This window comes from Myzus persicae, unplaced genomic scaffold (genome assembly GCF_001856785.1).
Source record: "Myzus persicae strain clone G006 unplaced genomic scaffold, MPER_G0061.0, whole genome shotgun sequence".
Lineage (NCBI taxonomy): Eukaryota > Metazoa > Arthropoda > Insecta > Hemiptera > Aphididae > Myzus > Myzus persicae.
The window spans coordinates 767824-786676 of record NW_019104244.1 but is presented as its reverse complement, the minus strand read 5'-3'; the positions used below and the strand labels follow the sequence as shown (position 1 = coordinate 786676).

Here is an 18853-nt window from a genome sequence, read left to right as displayed (position 1 = left end):
CTTTTTCGCGGCATGATTAATTTTTGTTTTCTCATTGAGGACATATTATATTATTGTTATTATCATTAATGACCCCCGGAAACTCGAAGACCCGATTCACCACGGTGTATGGTCCACTGCAGACATTCAAGGGCAATCGGCAGTACCTGGGAAACCGGGACGTGCCTCGTTTTTTTTCAACCATCGGTCAGTACGTTATTTGTGCTTAAAGTGTCTGTGTGTCGCCCAAGAATTCCGTCGATATAAACGTGAGTAACACTCTTATGTTAAATTGTATTAAAATTATTGCCAGGCACACTATTTTTTTCGCTATTGTTCTCATATTGTCGTTCTTAGTAGACAGTGCAGTATGCTGTTTTCCCTAAATTACGAGCACATATGTCGGTATAACGAATAAAATATGTGTTTGTTATTGCTGTGAGGTCAAATTTCTATCGATTTACAGATTATCAGTATTCAATCTCTGTTGTAAAATCAAATCGTAAAATAGATTGAAAAGTAGTTATAGTGTTTTGACTTTCGAGTATGGACGCAAAACATGTTCTGATCAATTTTAAATATCTAACATTACATAGAATATAAAACCAGCGTTTGAATTGTTTTGATTGTGTAATATTAAACCAGATCAAACAGTCCCAGGAAAGTATCCCGATACTATCAGAAAATGTATACCTCTTATGATTTATAATTTATTCAACTGTTATACGTTATACGTATTATGTTTTTATTTTTATTCTGTTATACTTTATTCAGAATATATATATTTTTTGTATAATGTATTAAAACTGTTTATAAAAGTTTTTGAATTAAAAAGTTAGGCAAGGTTTATAGCTGCGTTAAAAACAGAAGTTTTTGATCAATCAAACTAAAAAAAATACATTTTTAAAAATAAATATTATTTTTTGTTAGAATTAAAATTATATTTTTTAATAATGCTGGTATACAATTCACGTTTTATTTAAGAACCAAATAGTTGTCTCTCTATAAACATTTTTTTCTTTACCGAGTAAACAGTTTAATTTATAAATTTATAACATCTAGTTTAATTGAAAGTAAACAAAAACGGTATTTTTTTCTGTTAATTATAAAAGTAAGTAATTTACAGAATAATTTATAGTAGCATAAAATGAATAATAAGTAGGTGTGTAATTCGTTACACAATAAGTAATTGAAGGTAAACTCAGGAACTGTGACAGTGAAATTAAATTACAAACATTTTTCGTGAAACTAAATCCAAAATATAATTATTGTAATTACCAGCAAACATGAATATTTTTAAATTTTAAATATAATTACAAATTCATAAGAACAATCGATTCGTTTCTCAAAAGATAAAAATACCAAGCACGTTTCTGACAAATATGTTAACGGCTATCCTAAAATATCGAAAGATAGAAGCTAAATAACCATTGGCTGATGTGGTGTTACTATTTTTCAGTTAAGTTCTATAAATTGGGGATTAATTGAGTTCATCGATACCTACATCACGAATATGACATTTTCTCAAATCTGCACAGTAATATAATTATAATGACTGGTCATGCTTGAGATATTCTGTAAAGTGATTTATTTCTAAATGATCGTCGGAAAAAAATGTTGACTCGCCGAAGTTTGAATCTCTAATTTTAATATGAGTTTATAAGTACACAACAATCCTTTTCTACAAAAGGAGAAAAAAAATTAAAATTGAATAGAAAAAATAATAACCAGACTTATGGTGGACTCGCATAGTGAGTTTTATTAAAAAAATCTTTATGTAATTAGACACTGAATTAGCAGTCAACGATAGTTTTATTCAAACTCCAATGTTAAAGTCAAATATTTTCGCATCGCGAAACATTTTTTTAAAACTATTTTACACAAACCAAGTAGTTTGCGTAAAAACAGGCAGAACTGACTGAATTACAGATTGTAATATTAATTTTAAAATGTTCATTACATCTATACTTATTAGTTATTACTATACTGAGGTTCTAACTAAATTTAAATGTATTACCATCGTTTAATTGTAAGTTGTAACTCTTTATTTTGATCATTTGATTTTTAATAAAATCCGTTGTAAAATATATTTTAAGATCATTAAGGTAATTAATAGTATATAACTAAGTCTTATATTTGTTTGATTAATTAATTAAATTTAATGTTCATACACTAACATAACACAAAGCACACTGTGATGAAATTCTCAACCCTGAACCAAATCAAACACATGTTTCGTCGTGTGTATCTATATAAATGCAATTAATATAATTTGCACTTTCGCATAAGAATAAAATATATGAAATTTTAAATGTGAATCAGTCGTCTATATCGGCCTGATATACAGCGTGTATATACAAACATGGTTTAATAATACGGCGCTGCTATGACGGCCACCATAGCGAATTTATATTATATTATTATTATTTCAAATAAAAATGTGCTTGCGATTTAACAAATTTTATACCTCCCGTCGGTTCGAAGCAGCCGAACATAATATATAACGTATTGTTTCATAACGCTGGACGTTTTCATAATTCATGCGGTCTACAAAGAGAGAGAGACTGAGAGAGAGTGGATGAGTGAGTGTGTGTGTGTGTGTGTGTGTGTGTGGGAGAGAGAGAGAGAGACTATATGGTTAATATTTTACAGTGGCGTGAGAAATTTCCAAGCCCTCTGCCCCGCCGATCGTAAATTATACCAGTGTATATATTTTAGTTTTATATTTTTCGAGTCCCCGAGAAGACCGCCGCAATAATAATAATAATAATAATAATATAACGTGCACGCCCGCGGCCCATCGGACGCGAATTTATTCGGCGTGCGTGCGCGTCTCTCCTGCACCAGCACCCCGACACCCCTGACCCACCGCCGCCGACGTCGGGCGATAAATAATTTAACCGGATTCGAAACTGCAAATATTTTTTATGTCCGGTAATTGGCCTAGCCGGTCGTTACGGGGATAACCGGATGCCGCGTCTGCCACCGGGCCGACCCGCGGTACATATACTGCGTTGAAGTCTGATTGATATCTCAGACCGGAGACAACGGAGACGAGCGAAGATCCGTCCGATAGTTGAAACGGTTTGTGTTTCGTTAGTACGTGTCGGGAAATCGTTTTTCTCGCAATCGTTTTGCCCTTATTGGCTTTCGTAGGGCGTATATACGTATACACAACCGTTGCTGCGCACTTACTTTTTGTTAATCTCCACGCCCCCCCCCCTCCACCACAGCGTAAACGAACTTCTGCACTACCTATCAGATATAATATATTATAAGGTAACCCACTATCGTTCCCTATCTAGATTGGGGCAAAAAACTTCCAACAACTCCACGTTATCTTTTTTTGATCCTCGCAGGCTGCAATAACGAACGCAGCGCATATCGTCGGCTGCTCGATTTCTCGATGTTTCTCTACTTATTCCAACCCCGACATAATATTACCTATATATAACAATATAATACAATATGACGAATACGAATATAGGTTAATACTAATCACCAACCCCTATCCATATTACAATGTTATTGCTGACGGGCCACTGCAATTTAGTCGTCGGAATTCCATTTCTTTCGTCACACCAATATCTTCTTTAATGCACTTGGTGAATTAATTTTTTAACGATGAGCCATATTTGTATAGGTACCTACAGAAATTGTACGTTGCAGTGCACGCTAGCCACAAACCGTTTCTTTAGACAACGATCGAGGAGATTGTTTGATCAAGAATCAATAATTTTACAGAAAAAGCTATATAAATTGCTAAAATTGTGATTTTTTAAACATTTTTTTGGTTATGTCATTTTAGGTTACTGGTCTTTTTTTAACTTTTGAAAACGCGATCAACGCATCATTTCAATGTTTCAGTCTAGCGATGTAATGACATCCAGTGTGCCTTTAGCTCCGGTAGTAGAACTTTTATTATTATTTTTTTTATTACTTATGTTGCACAGACACCTGTCATCCCTGGGGATCCGACAGACAAACAGCCAACCACTGAAACCTGCAATTTTACTAGTCAATATATCGGTCGGCGAAGGTGTTCCCCAGAGATACATATCAAGTATATAGGTGTATACAATACACATAGGTTAGGTTATATAATATTATGTATGTATGTATAAATGTTCTGAGGAGGATACTATTAACGAGGTACTTAACGGGGGCAGCGGTCGATAAACAATTTTCCTAGTCGCAGGTTTCCTCGATCTCGATCCATTATGTATAGACATACTACCACCTGCCGCTCGTTCAATATGAATTAAAAGTCAAAAGTCGACCTTGCAAATAACAACTCTTTATCACAAAATTCGTGATTTTCATTTTTATATAAATACCTAATATTATAAAAGGCACATATTATCCATCATCTGATACGTTTTTATTTCATGCTTACGTTTATTATTTTCAATTGACGATAGTTTTATAATCAATGCACGAAAGCGCAGTCTATAATATAATGTCGTCGTTGTAGGAAACTATGTGAAGAAAATAGTTTTTTTTTTAGTATCACCCTTTAAATACCTCGTTGATAATGTATTTCTGAGAAAATTAATGTGAATAAAATATGTATAAAGATTATGTAGATATAGGAAGCTGCAAAATGTAAAGTAATCCATAAAAAGGTCGAGAGATTTCCGCTTAACCTGCCGGTACCTAACTATATATATTTTAAGGATCGGTAAATGGTTCGTGGTGCCGCCGTAGCGGCGAAACAATATATTATTGTTGCTGTTGTTGTTGCTCAACATTAGGTTAATTGAATTCGTCTTTCTTCCCCCTGCTCGCTCACTGTCCCTCCCCCCCCCCCCAAAACTTACTACCCGGCCATGGACACGCACGCACGGGTCTTGCAAGTTGCAGGCATCTTCACGGTTTGGCTGTCAGACACGCCGGCAAGGACGACTACTCGCCGTCATGGTGAGCGCCCTCACAGCACGCCGCGTGTGAATTGGCCACGACCGTGATCTCGATCTTTCGCGAACCACGAGAGACCAACAGATGCGCGTGAAAATGTAATAATTGTGTCGATCGCCAAGTCCGGGCCAAACAACCGTGAGCGATAATTATCGTGTGACAATATCACCGTCCAGGTATAATATTATAATATTGATAGTACCTATTCGATCGTCTCGAAAACCCGCGAAATATCGGTCATGGTTTTTAGACGAAGAAATTCCCACCGTCCTGGGTACCGCATTCACAATCATGGTCCGCATACGGTTAAACTGTTTCTTCTTTTACTCTTATGCAGTGCAATATACATGCAAAATATAATATTACGAATTCATTGTCAATGCATCCAAGCGTAATTTTTTTTACGTAAGCCATTAAATAGATAAGAAAAAAATGAACAAAGGCATACACAAAAACAGTATAAGCCGTTCCGAAAACATATAACATACATTCCTCTTAAAATGTAGTACATAATAATATAGATATGTAATCAAACGTGTAGTTTTCAACGCCAGAAAATATATATTATTTGTTTTGTATTCATGCAATCGTTTTTAAAACGATGTTGTAAATCGAATTCTTACACATTTCGTTGAACACCTAGTTTTAATTTCTCGTATGAGTGAAAAAGACCTAACTAAATTAAAAGTATTCCGGTATTTTATTTTATTTTTTTCTTGTACGACGTATAGTTATACTTATAATTATAACAATAATAATATCACAATAATAACAGTAGGTATAGTATATTAAAATAGAACAACATACTTTTTACGTTATGGCAAACAGCTGCGGCAGGTTTTCCGTGAAATTCCTTATGGAAATTTGTCAATAGTTATTTCGTATTCATCCATATTGACATTATCTAATATAACGATTAGTCATTTAATAAAATATAATTTAAAACTTCCGCATTTTTCATAACTTAATATGAGTTTGTAGACGATTCGATTAGCTTTCGGTGGCGGAATAGTTTTGCACGAGCAAAATTTGCAGTATTCCTTCGCGAGTATACCGATTATCAACGGAAATGTGTTTGGAACAAAGTTAATGCCATGATAAATTATCGAAAGTACGGCGAACGGTGCATGGGTAATCATTACCATTTTGCGAAACAAATTAAGCTGTTTGGACGGTTTTGGGCCACCGCGAAACGATTTTGCCACATCGGTTTTAAATTGCATTAAGTTTTCGACCTTCGACATACTTTTGTTTAAGTTTAAATATTTGTCAATCGTGCCAATCATCATGCCATAAAAATTTTTTAGAAAACAAAATGGTTCATTAAGAATATTAAATAAACAAATAAACAATGACAGTAAGTAATAAACAATAACAACAAGATCGGCTCAAGCAATATAAAATAAAAATGTAACCGCCAACTGGCGTATCGCGTTGTTCGTGTGTGAGTGTGTCGTTTATAGCAATATATAGATAACAATATAATAACATATATAAGTAATATAACAAGTAAAAGACATCGCGTGTTATCCAAAGAAGTATAGAGAGATGAAAAGAAAAAATAAAGATGAGTAGTAGCAAACGTACCTAGTCTTCTAATTCTGAAAAGTAGGTAATGCAACTGGAGTATTGCCGAGGATTCCATTATTTATTTTGGTGATCCCTTCAACTCCGTACAGTGTATGGAAGAACTTTGGCAAACAAACAAATACAAATACATTAAACAAAAAAAATGGTTGAGCTGGAGAAGAAAATCATTTGGTGTATTTATTATTATTTCACACAGTTATAGGTACTACATAGGTAATAATAAAAAACTATATTATGATATTATAGTATTGGCCGAGCACGTTTGTCCGGGCGCGTTGGTGCCACCGATCGGTTGCAATAATAATTATTGTCACTGCCACGTATAATATAATATACATTGTAAAACGTGTTTGTCGGGGTGGAAAATAAAAAAAAAATCATACAGTCACGCTGCTATACATTTGACATAGTACGAGAAATGTATGAATAATCGGAGTGTTCGATTATACGAGTGTGTGAGGGTACGTAACACTATATTTTAATGAATATTAAATATATTATTTTAAATATATGTGTGTATGTGTGTGTGTGCGCGTGTATCGCTTGCAGTACGATAATGTGTCCCGGCGAAGGGTCGTCATTTTATCTTTTTTAATACCTATACCTACCTATTAATATCGAGAATATAGGAAAATCAATAATAAAACTGTTATTTGAAAACTATTGTGTTATTATAAAACACTGTGGCGTGGCCTATATGGCTGTATAAATAATTTGGCATATCGCACATCGTTTTGAAAAAAAAAAAAAATAACAAAAGCAGTATTTTTCCGGGGCATTACATTTTTCTGACAGTCGAGAGAATGCATATCGGTTCGAAGTATTGAGTTGTCTCCGTCTTATAAGAATGTGGAACATAGAAAGTTCAGCCGAACCAATTTTGTGTTATTACTATATTATTAGACATTAAAATGAACTGATCAGCTGTTATCGTAGTATTTTATTTTTAATAAATTTTAAAGATATTTTTAATTTTAAAGAGAATGACAACAATGTAAATTATTATTATTTCATATTTTTAAAATGTTCATAACTCGTTTAAAATTAAAATATCAATAAAAGCTTACAAATCAATATATTTTGTACTTTTAAATTTGATAATATTGGTCGACTGTTCACTCTAATAATACTAGTTAATCAATCAACTGCCTATTGCAGGTCCAGCTGAACGCAAAATATATTCGACAATATTCGTTTGTAAGAAGGTGACCAACACATGCGGGTGAGGTGTCCTCATATTATAGACTGCGACTTTTTTGTAATCCCGGGACATAGAAATGAGATGAAAAGTTTCTCAGTACTGCTACTACTACTACTAGATACTACTAATACATGTTACTACTATAAAATGACGTAGGCATGTGTATTCGCATTAAAACAATATACGCACATAATATGTGTGTTGTAATACGATGACTGTCGAGTCGGTGACCGGAGAGATGATAATATTATGCGAAGAAAAGTAGGTGCAAGTACGTACGTATTTCGTGATTTTCCTCGCGTCTTCCACATGATTCAATTTGGCGAAAAAGCTTTTAGACAAATTATACAACAGAGGCATAGAGCGTACAGCGCAGTACACGTCTCGGCGGCGGCGGCGGCGGCGGCGGCGGCTCTCCTATACCGTCGGGTTCAGGGATGCATTACTATACTGGGCACCCATTTTCTCGGGCCAAAAATCACCAGACCCATTAGACATAAGTTACAATATACGCGCGTCTGTGTGTATGTGTGTGCGTATTTTTACACTGTATGGTTGTGTACTATGCACTAGATCGTTCCCGGGGCTTTAATGTCGTATGGATTTCTCGGTGGATTTTAAGTCTATACAGTATATGCCGCCGCCGAACCACCCCACCCCCACCTACACCGCCGTTGTCGCATATCGTGTTTGACGACGAATACCCCACTCTAGTCACACGACCTTGATGGCTCGTCGCCAGCTAAAGTTTATTTTACCCAAACCATAATAATAGAGTCATATAAAGATACCGATTTAGGCGTTTAAGATATCCAACGCTATGTGGTATATAGTATATACCATAATATAATGGTAATAATATGCTCTTGAAACCATTCAACAATCATCATTATAAATTATAAAGACTACTGTTGACTTCCCGAAATTATGATAAATAATTATACTATTATTAAATTAAATAATCATTGAAAATTGCAAGTTTTATTTTTACACTCATTCAAATGATTCGGTAATAGGGAGGTATACACGTGTATAAAATTAACATATTATTATAAAATGATAAACAAAAAATGTCCTATCTTCTTATTGATTCGGCCAATTTATTATATTAAAAAACCTCCCCTATTGAATAGTATTAATCATTTATGAGAGTCAAAGATTAATAATATTAAAACAATATCAGTATTTGGAAATAAATTATCTACGTAAAAATCAATTCACAATTTATACATGCATACATATTACATACTATTTCCAGCTTTGTATTTTCACAATACAAATAATAAAGAATAAACTAATGTACGTATGGACCTATGTACGCAATATTATATTCATACTATATTCAAAGGTGTTATTAAGATAAACTAATATTAAATGATAGGATCAAACGCCATTTGCCTACTTTAAAAATAAGTGATCGTAAAAACTTGAGAAAAATCTCGAATCGTTCATTTTACAACTATCCGCATATTGCGTTGTGTTAATTTTTAATTTTTGCAGTTCAGTCTTTACGTTTAAACCAAAGAACAATTATTTCGATAAGCTTTTATCAGTCTTTATTGCATTTAACTGTCGCTCATTTGAAGTATACCCGTTCAAAAGATTTGTATTAATCGTTTCGTATAAATATAAACGAGTATTAAACTGCAAGGTATAATATTAAAACGTGACATTTTCAATTTGTTCAAAGAGATTTCCTACAAGCATTTTGTTGGATAATTGGATGGCAGAATTAAACAAACGTTCGTCAAGTTATCTGAATAAAACAGAAAATACTTCAACACGCATTACTATTACGATAATATCATGTACAAACGATAAATTTAATAAACTCACGCAAGCTCGGAAAACAAACTAAATGGGATTAATTGGAAGATGAACGAATGATGGTGTGTGCAGTAAACGATTCGAAATTATATAAGGTCCTCTTACCCGAAATGGCATCAGAAAAAAAATGATTTATTTTACGTCAAATTATAAATTATTATTAAGTACAAAACCCACTATTCAGAAATATCGAAATCAATCAATACAAAATGTAGTATGAACAATAATTGGTTTTTTTAGTTGTATCAGTTAGTACCTACAGTGTGAAAAAGAAAAACACTTAGGGTATATTTCGTGGTATCGAATTTTTTTTTCTGCCTCCTTACTAATATTGTTTTTCTTATTTCTCGAGGTTAAAATTATATGGGTATACGCGGACAGTGACGTTTATTTTTCTACACAGAACCGGAAGTCAAGGTGTTCGCGGCTCGATACTATTTTATGAATTATTATACATATTATATTCACGTGGCACGCATAATATTATGTTTTTCTGATCGTAAACAGCAAAATGTTGGACAAAATAACGGCGGGATGTGTACGAGCAGCTCGTCGAAACGTCGTCAGCAATCAAACCATATACCTAATATGGATCGTCGACCAGCCATGTACCGGGTTTTCCGAGACCATTTTAGTAGGCGTATATAGGTAATAATATCTCGTGGAAGGATCGAGAAGTCACGTCTAATGACTTTGACGTCGCGTTCCCGGTAAACCGAGTTCACTACGTGGTGCAATCGTTGGCGTTTATCGCGGCAGACCGTTCGGGATGATTAACGACGGACGACCGAGCGTGTGGAGGCACAACGCTTTTGAATCCGATTTTACGCTCAATATACCGCTCGAGCGACACATCACTGCACCGTAATTGCGGACGACAGTTGACGTGGTTCGATCCGAGTTCTGTGGCACACACGGGATGAGCGTTTACGGGCAATTTGTCACCGCCGCCGACGTTATTCGACACTTGCTGCAACGGTGGGCGAGCGGGAAAAAAATCACGAGGTGTTTTCCCGCGAGTGTGTAAAAAATACGTCCGCCGAATTCCCGGGCGTGCCATTAGCATTGATTTCCCGCCGAAATCCCCTGCACTAGGTATGGGTAGGCAGATAAGTCGTAAGTGTGTTGCGACGTAACATATTATGCGTTATGACGCCGACATGAAACGCGACCGGGTGCTGGTCCGCCGGCCGTTTTCGACCGACGCGCTTAATGAATGTAATATTATTATTATTACTTATTGTTATAGGATTTGTCGCGTTGTAGTATTTCCGTCAAAACGTGGTGCGTATACACATATTATATATAGGCTCGTCTCTGAGAAACCGCGGACGGATCGATCGAAAGGCGACACGAAAGGAAGCCGTTGTTTGTGTTACAGGTGCGATACGCGCATATCATAAAGGATAACGAAGGGCCTAAACATAATATTACGGGAGATTATAAGCGCCCGGTACAAAGCTGCCCGCACAAAAGACCCAAGAGTGACGACGACGAGACGTAACTATCGCCGTTGTTATGTTATTATTATATCGTTATAACATGCGACAAAAGCGGAGTGCCATATCGGTTGCCACTTGTCGCGGATGCGCGACGCTTTTGTTCGGCTCAAACGAAGACGTTTTACCGTTTTGCACGCGCGCACGCACGCACGCGTGCGTGTGTGTGTGTGTGTACAATGCTTGTCGGATCCGGACAGTCGGCAAACAATATTCCCGAGGATTAAAGGGTTAAACCTTTCGACAGTTTCTTGACCCTTTAAGAACGGCCAACAAGACAGTGACGGTGGTTGTAGTTGTCGGTGATGGTGGTGGTAGTGGGGGAGATGATGGTGGTGGCGGAGGTGGTGGTCCGGGGTTTAAGTCGAGTTTGTAGAGGGATTTATTTCGGACGACAATTATTTTTTTTCCCAACGTGTAATTTGACGACGCTTGTCATGTCGTTGTCGGTCATAGCAATAATGCGAATAGGCCAAGCGGCTTTTCTTTTCTCACATCAGACGGGCAAACAAATTAAAGTATACAAAGTGCGAAATTCTGAGCAGTTTTTGGAATCGAAAAAATCTTCTTATGTTTGACATGGGGACATCTACTAAAAAAAAATGTGTTAGATGTAAGGCGCTTTTAAACCCTTCGACTCCACCGGCCCATCATCTTGAACCGTGTATATATATATAAATACAAGTTTACAACGTTTGTCGATTAATTTTCCTCGTTGTTCTTCTGACTGTGTTCAAAATGACAGGACCAAGATTAGGGAGGACTTAAGCCAGAACACTTGTTGATATTCCGCCGAGATACTACATCGCAAACTAAAAACGAATCATCCTAACGTTTATACGTAGTAGTCCTACCCACGAATGAAGGTCAGCGTTTTTCAAAACTCGTACAAATTCGCTATTTGCGTGGTGATAAAATATTAAAAAGTTGCTTGTGATAATTTTTAGAAATATATAATTTTAATTAACTCTGTGTGTTTGGATCGCATCAAATCTGATCTATTTATGACGACACATTGTGGCGTTAGACCATGATAATAATATCCCTTGACTTTTTGTGGTATGTAACGCGATGCACGGTTTCATGGTTCATACTGTGCTGTCATAAATCATATTGTGTTATTATTTCGAGTAAAATAATCTTCCATATGTGTATGTACAGGTAATACAATATTTTTCAAGTATTTGAACGGTAATAATATTTATAAAAAATACTGTAATAATTTAATAGCGATCCATACGTTCGATAATAGAACTTTTATTTAAATCCACATGCACCAGCTGATTATAGGTGGCTCCGCCCGCCACCGCAGAAAGTTCTATGCCAGGAAATAATTATTATTTGTTTACCACACTATTTAGCTAGTGCCAATATATACTTACTCGCGGTTTTAGATGTGTGGCTTCCCAATAAATAAATCATGTTATGATTACCCAATAAATAGTAGCCACCAACCACCAATTTGTTTGATGTAGTCTGCGGAGGGTACACCTATTTGTCTTTGTAAAGTGGCGGATCTAGGATTTTTTTTTTTGTAGGGAGAGGGCAACATTTTTCATATTGATTTTATCAATCCAATATTCAGGATTGGATGTTAGGTCTTATTTTTCTAATATGAACAATTTAAAAGTATAGTAGAATTTTTATAATCAATCAAATCAAAGATGTATAATCATTATTAATTCATATTATTACAACTACAAATATAATATAACTGCCAAGAGGGGGAGGCAGACCCAACACTGCTTATCTTACCAGTAGATCTAAATAATTAGTTCCTTTCGTCAGTACACAATATAACAACACGTATAAAACTTGTATACGAAAACCGATGCCTCGAAACCGTCTTGAATCTTAAGTACATTTCTTTATATTCACATTTTTAATGGGTTTTCTATTGTCGTACGTTGTAGAGTCAGCCAAGAGTCAGAGAAAGTTGTACAACAGCAGGACGGACACCACCTTCGCCAACTTCGTCATCGCAATAACTGCGGCATAATGTGGATTATATGGTTCTTGGCCACCGCCTGTGCGATGCTTTCCATGCGAGGCGCGCACTCCAACGCCGGACTGACAAGCACCTCTTTCAGCAACGAGCTGCGCACTGGTTTCGCAAGGCTGTTCCAGAACGGCATCGAACAGCCGCTGCAGCAGTCCCAGTTCGTGCTGCTCAACCCCACCGAATTCCAGCCCGGCACGAGCCAGCTTGTACAGCGACCGCCGCCTTTCAGCCCGCTGGCGAGCACGGGTTACCAGTTACCGCGCCCTAGGTACGAGTTGCAGCATCTGTCGTGGGTGATTCCTTATTATTATGTCCCTACCAGGTACCTGCCGCCGAGGGGTGGCAAGCGGCCCAACGACGTGCTGGTGATCGTTGTCAAGACCAAATCGAATTGTACGACCCCAGCGGCCAACGGGACAACACCCGCGGACGGTGACAACGGCGGAGATGATGGAGACGACGGCATCGACGACGACGTAAGCAGCGGTGGTCATCCGTATATGATATACCTAACCATCTAAAGACGCGTTTATAAGGCCCAGAGTTTGTTGACCCCCCCCCCCAAAAAAAAAACTGTTTTTATCTTTTAAAACGTGTTTTTTCCAAGTTTGTTTTTTTTAAACGGTCGAATTGACTTTAACTAACAGGATTACATGGAATAATATAGTAGTCAAGTTTCCTACTTTAATCTTCAAAAAGTGTGTTTGATATGTAAATAATCAATATAATTTATAAGTATTGGTGTGGGCTTTATGACTAGACAATAGTATATTAAACTAATATATACTATGTACTATAATAGAAATAAATAACCAGTTAGATAATAATTATCTCTAGGCACAAAATAACATAATAACATCAGATCACAGAATTGAGATTATTAAAATATAATTACTTATTATTATCATTATTATCATACAAATATATGAGCTTATCGTAGCTTGTGTGCTAGCTTTTGATTAATTTGCAAAATTCCATAAATAAAAGAATATGGCTTGAGGATTTTAAATCTTAGTATGGTCCAGTTTTAGGGTTTTAGCGTTCTAGGGTCATATAGTATCCAAAGACAGAATGTCAAGCAGCGTATATAAAGGTTCTATCAAAAGAAAAGTATATGAACCTAATACTACTCTAAGCATCTGAGTATACGATCCAATCTTATGGCAGATCACCATAATAGAGGACTGAGAAGTAAAGGACAACATTTATTTAAATCAACGTAACCGGTTTAAGGTTTTGTATAATTTGTATACTTTATAGACGAGATTCTATTTGATTTGTACATACTTTGCTGAACTGACATGCTTAACTGAAATTAAGAAATGTCACATATTCGAGCGCTTTGAATAATCCTTACAACATAACGCTTTTGTCCTTCAATGTTTTGACCAATTACCAAGTAGTGCATTGATCGTGATTTTTAGGGATGTTACTCAATGTTGTATGGAGTGAATAAGTCGTAGAGCTCGATTTTATAAAGAGTAATACCAAATGTACCTTAAATTTATGAACGAAATTACATACACGGTGAAATTAATACAAATTTAACACATACCCGATGAATAATAAATGTAAATAATATTTAATTAAACTGATTCAACACTAATACCTGAGTGTCGATATTACTGATGGTTGGGTGGGTGTTCCTTGAAATATATTGCCCGAAGTAAGAAATAACTACTAAAAAAAAAACACGCGACCACGCCTCTGTCTTAGTTTTGGGTGTTTCCGAAACCCCCACGATGAGTTTTCATAAAAAAATTAATAAAATCCATGTGTGTGTGTGTGTGTGTGTGTGCAAGCACTTGCGTATAAAGTGAAAATTATTTTGTAGTGATATCTAGCTGGTATGAACATGAACAATCAAGCAGCAAGGACTTTCATGAACTTTTAAAATGTTAGGTTTAACTTCGTGATACAAAAAATAACTTATTCGTTTGATTCTTGTTACGTATTCTATTTATTTTGTTTACTCTCATTTCATTATAAATTAATTTTAGACACTACGTTTTTAAAATTTTAAATTAAAATCAAATTATTGTCAAAAAATTTTATGTTGTACCATTAGGTGTATTAAAATAAAGTTATAAAATAATTATAGCCTGCAATCGTTTCGATATTTGAACCACCTATTTGAGAAACGACCTATTCGAGTCACAAAATATCACAAATTGAAATATTGAGGGAATGTGTTATCAAATGATAGATGGATCATGTGTACATATTTGCAAAAAGAAATATTTAATATTATCACTGTAAATAATCAGTATGAATAAGGAATAACCATTTGTCACTGGTAGCGCTAAAACAGTTTTTTCTTGTTTTCTCCAAATTATCTTTTATTGACTTAAATGGTTTCTCAAATAGGTGGTTCATTTATAATATTATTATTATAAACATTGATTATTACATAAATATTATAAATTAATTGACTTAAAATATATATAAAAACGACCCACAATCATTATTAAATATCAAAATAGACAAATAATAATAATCATAATCGGATTTATATGATTTATATTTTATTCATTCATTTTTGGTTAATATGGAAATTTCTTGTCATGATCATAATTTCGTTACAAATTTTTTGATAAAAAGTTTCATTTCAAAATTCTGGACGATCGCTCGAACCTGTGCCAGTGTACCATACCCGTTTTTACCGAAAACGTATTTTTTATAAAAAATCAATATGGACAGGAAACTCGCTGTGTATAGCCCACTTTGGCCACTCGTCCGGCCTGCAGCAGCAGTCATCCATATTCATATCCCGATCTCCCGACCCATGAATCGCATGTGCAGGTGTGTGAACCTTATACCAAATTGTGTGCCCACAGGGGCCGAATCCGGACGACGATGTCGAAGAAGTGACCATCGTGGCAGGTGCCACGGAGAAGGGCAAGGAACCGTCCAGGTGCGTGTGGGCCATTCTTTCGTGCTGCGCCCCATCCAACACACCCATCCGGTACACGTGTTTCGACGTGCTGGGCTGCAGCACCGCATTCTGGGACACCAACCCTTGCGTTCCGGCCATCATCAAGACCGCTTTGGACCAGGCCACCCAGTACTACGGTACGACCATGCCCACCAACCGCACCACCACGCCAGTGCCCACACCACCGGCCGTCCCGGCAGCGGCCTCCACCGATAACGTGGCCTCCTTGATGACCGGCACTTCCGCGGCCGCCACTTCACAGGTAGACCAGACCACACCGGCGGCCACCACCGTCGCTTAGTCGCCGTTTTCGTTGCAGTCCACGCTTCGCCACTCGTCCGACAATCAATCACCGACCATATAATATTTTACAGTCAACATTTTACGTATAACCTCTGAAGATTTAACCAAAAATCATTTAGAACCAGAGGGTGCACTTCTGCGTTTACTGATAACTCGAACCTACCTCAACGCAGTAGGACCACGTATATCTTATTCTTTATTTCTCGCAAAAAAGAAAACTGGGCCCACCTGAGACATGTGGGAGACCACATATCAGGAATAAATTATTGTACAACTCCCCCTTTACTATAATATTATTGTACCAAAGAATATGACAATTATTAGGAATTTGGCTCGAGTACCAAATATCAGTGACGTGTAATTAATAATCAATAATTTTTTATAATAACCGTTTTTCTCTACTAGTAGTGATACTGATTTAGAGTAGATATTGATTTGTTTACATTTTTTAGCATTACATTGGTTGACTAAGGAGTGTACCAGATGGTTTTATGTAATCTGTGGTTAAGGCTAACTCAATGGTATATAACGTACATCGTTCACAAAACGTAGCTAAAACATAAAGCAGCTCATGTCTTAAGCAACTCATTCCGCAAACCAATACATCTCGACATGAATAAATTATAAAATATTATATTTAATTGATTTATCTGTTAAGTGAAATTTGTAGTGCACCAAATATTATAATACAATTATTATATACAACGTAAGATAGACGCCGATGAAAACATATACAATCCGGTGCCGGATCTAAGACATATTATAGTGACGCCCGCATTTTTCTCAATTTATAGAAAATTTGTCTTTACGAAAAAAATTTCGTTTTTTCATTTTTTTTTTTTTTTGAAAAAAAATTTCAATGTTGGTCTGGTGTATTAAACGCACAAAATGATGTATTGTAAATAAAAATATGAACATAAAAGATGTTTCGAGGTATTTAATAAAAAAAAAATTAATAACTAGCAGAAAAACCAATTTTAAAAACTTGTTTCATAGGCCTTCTTCTTTGCAACGAAATCGTTTGTTGCATCATCATAATTAATTCTTCGTCCATTTTTTTGTTATATTTTTATGCTTAGCATATTATTTTGCTCTGTTATATATACAGTAATAAATATGTTTAAAAATTAATACACTGTGTATAGGTTGGTACAGTATTAATATACAACTGCAGTACAGTTAGTTACTGTAACTAAATCATGAAGGTTTAATATTGTTTTATTTTTCTTACGGTTCGTTTCTTCTTCAAATTAATAAATTCTTGGCTTTTTTCATCTTATGTAATAAATGTTGAAGTAACTTTGTACGAACCACGTCAAAGACAAGGAGAACGCTCTGCCCCATAGACCCGGCACTAATTGTATCAAATACTACATAATATCGTGTATAATATAATTAAATATTATGTCAGTCTCATAGTTTTTTATGGATAAATAATAATGTTTTAAAAATATGTAATACTAATTTTATTTTTCTAATTGAATATAATAAAATAAAATATTATTTTTCATCCACGATTTTTGCGTATACAATTTTATGGCTTGAATAATTTTCATTTGGCACATTTCATTGATTCTCCTTTAAATTAAAATATTGTCGATTCTCTCCACAGGTTCTTTTCGACAGACATTTGAGATTTTAAACCCACTAAAGAACCGACTAGTGATCATACAATGTTTATTCTTGAATCAAAAACACTTTGTCTGTCTCAAAAATTGTGTATATTTTATTATTGAATATAAAAACATCACAAAAAATGGTAACTTTTAATAATCCCCATTCGTTTTAGCGTTTAGGGAAAATAACTAAAAAGAATTTGAAAAAAAATAAAATAATTGACGTCTATACCTTAAAATATTCGAGATTCTGGTAACTCTGGTAATGAGTATCTATCTAGTATCTATATATCTATGCGCGTAGAATTAGGCTATTATATCATAATTTATATAACATATGCTTATAATTTGTAGTATTATTTACTAAAATTTGACTTATCATGTCAATACTGATAGAATAAAAGTCTAAGCTCAAAAATTTAAATTTTTACTATTCTAGTTTTTATTATTTAAGATTAAAAAAAATATTATATACAATCTACTACTACTATACGGTTAAGCAAGGACTATGAATAAATTATTTATAGCAAAATTAACCCTTAGAGCATTAGCATAAATATATATGTATCATAAATATTAAATATTTGAATACACAAATACATGAATAACAGTATTATAAATTAGTGCTGCTCATAAGTCTTATTTTAATTTCATTCAAACTAAATTAAAAAATTGATTAAAATAATTTCATCGTTTATCATGATTACCTAAATGATACATCATATATATATAAATATTCAATTTTATTATATTGAAACAATAAAATTTTTAATTTATTAATATCAAATAACTAATAAGCTCTCTGGCATTAGGTACCTAATTGTCTTTAATTTTGTTGTTACTTTACTTTCATACAGTGATTGAACTATATCAATAAACTATTATATTAATAATAATTATGTAATAACCTAAACAACCGTGTTTTTTAATGATCTATGTAGGTACTAAGTTAAAATATTTTTTTTCGTATTATGTTTTAATGAT

General features: G+C 34.8%; 1 protein-coding gene across 3 annotated transcripts; it reads left to right on the top strand.

Annotated features, from left to right (window-relative positions):
- The first annotated feature begins 135 nt into the window (after positions 1–135).
- Positions 136–17670, top strand: LOC111040404. 3 transcript variants are annotated; one of them, XM_022324324.1, is made up of 4 exons: positions 136–248; positions 12927–13283; positions 13338–13491; positions 15853–17670. In XM_022324324.1, exons 2-4 carry the CDS (start codon positions 13012–13014, stop codon positions 16249–16251), a joined length of 825 nt encoding a protein of 274 aa, XP_022180016.1. In that variant the 5' UTR covers positions 136–248; positions 12927–13011; the 3' UTR covers positions 16252–17670. The 3 variants fall into 3 exon arrangements, with proteins under 3 accessions (XP_022180016.1, XP_022180014.1, XP_022180015.1); XM_022324323.1 differs by adding an exon at positions 3933–4069 and having other exon boundaries at positions 190–248; positions 12927–13491; XM_022324322.1 differs by having other exon boundaries at positions 12927–13491.
- The last annotated feature ends 1183 nt before the right edge of the window (positions 17671–18853 follow it).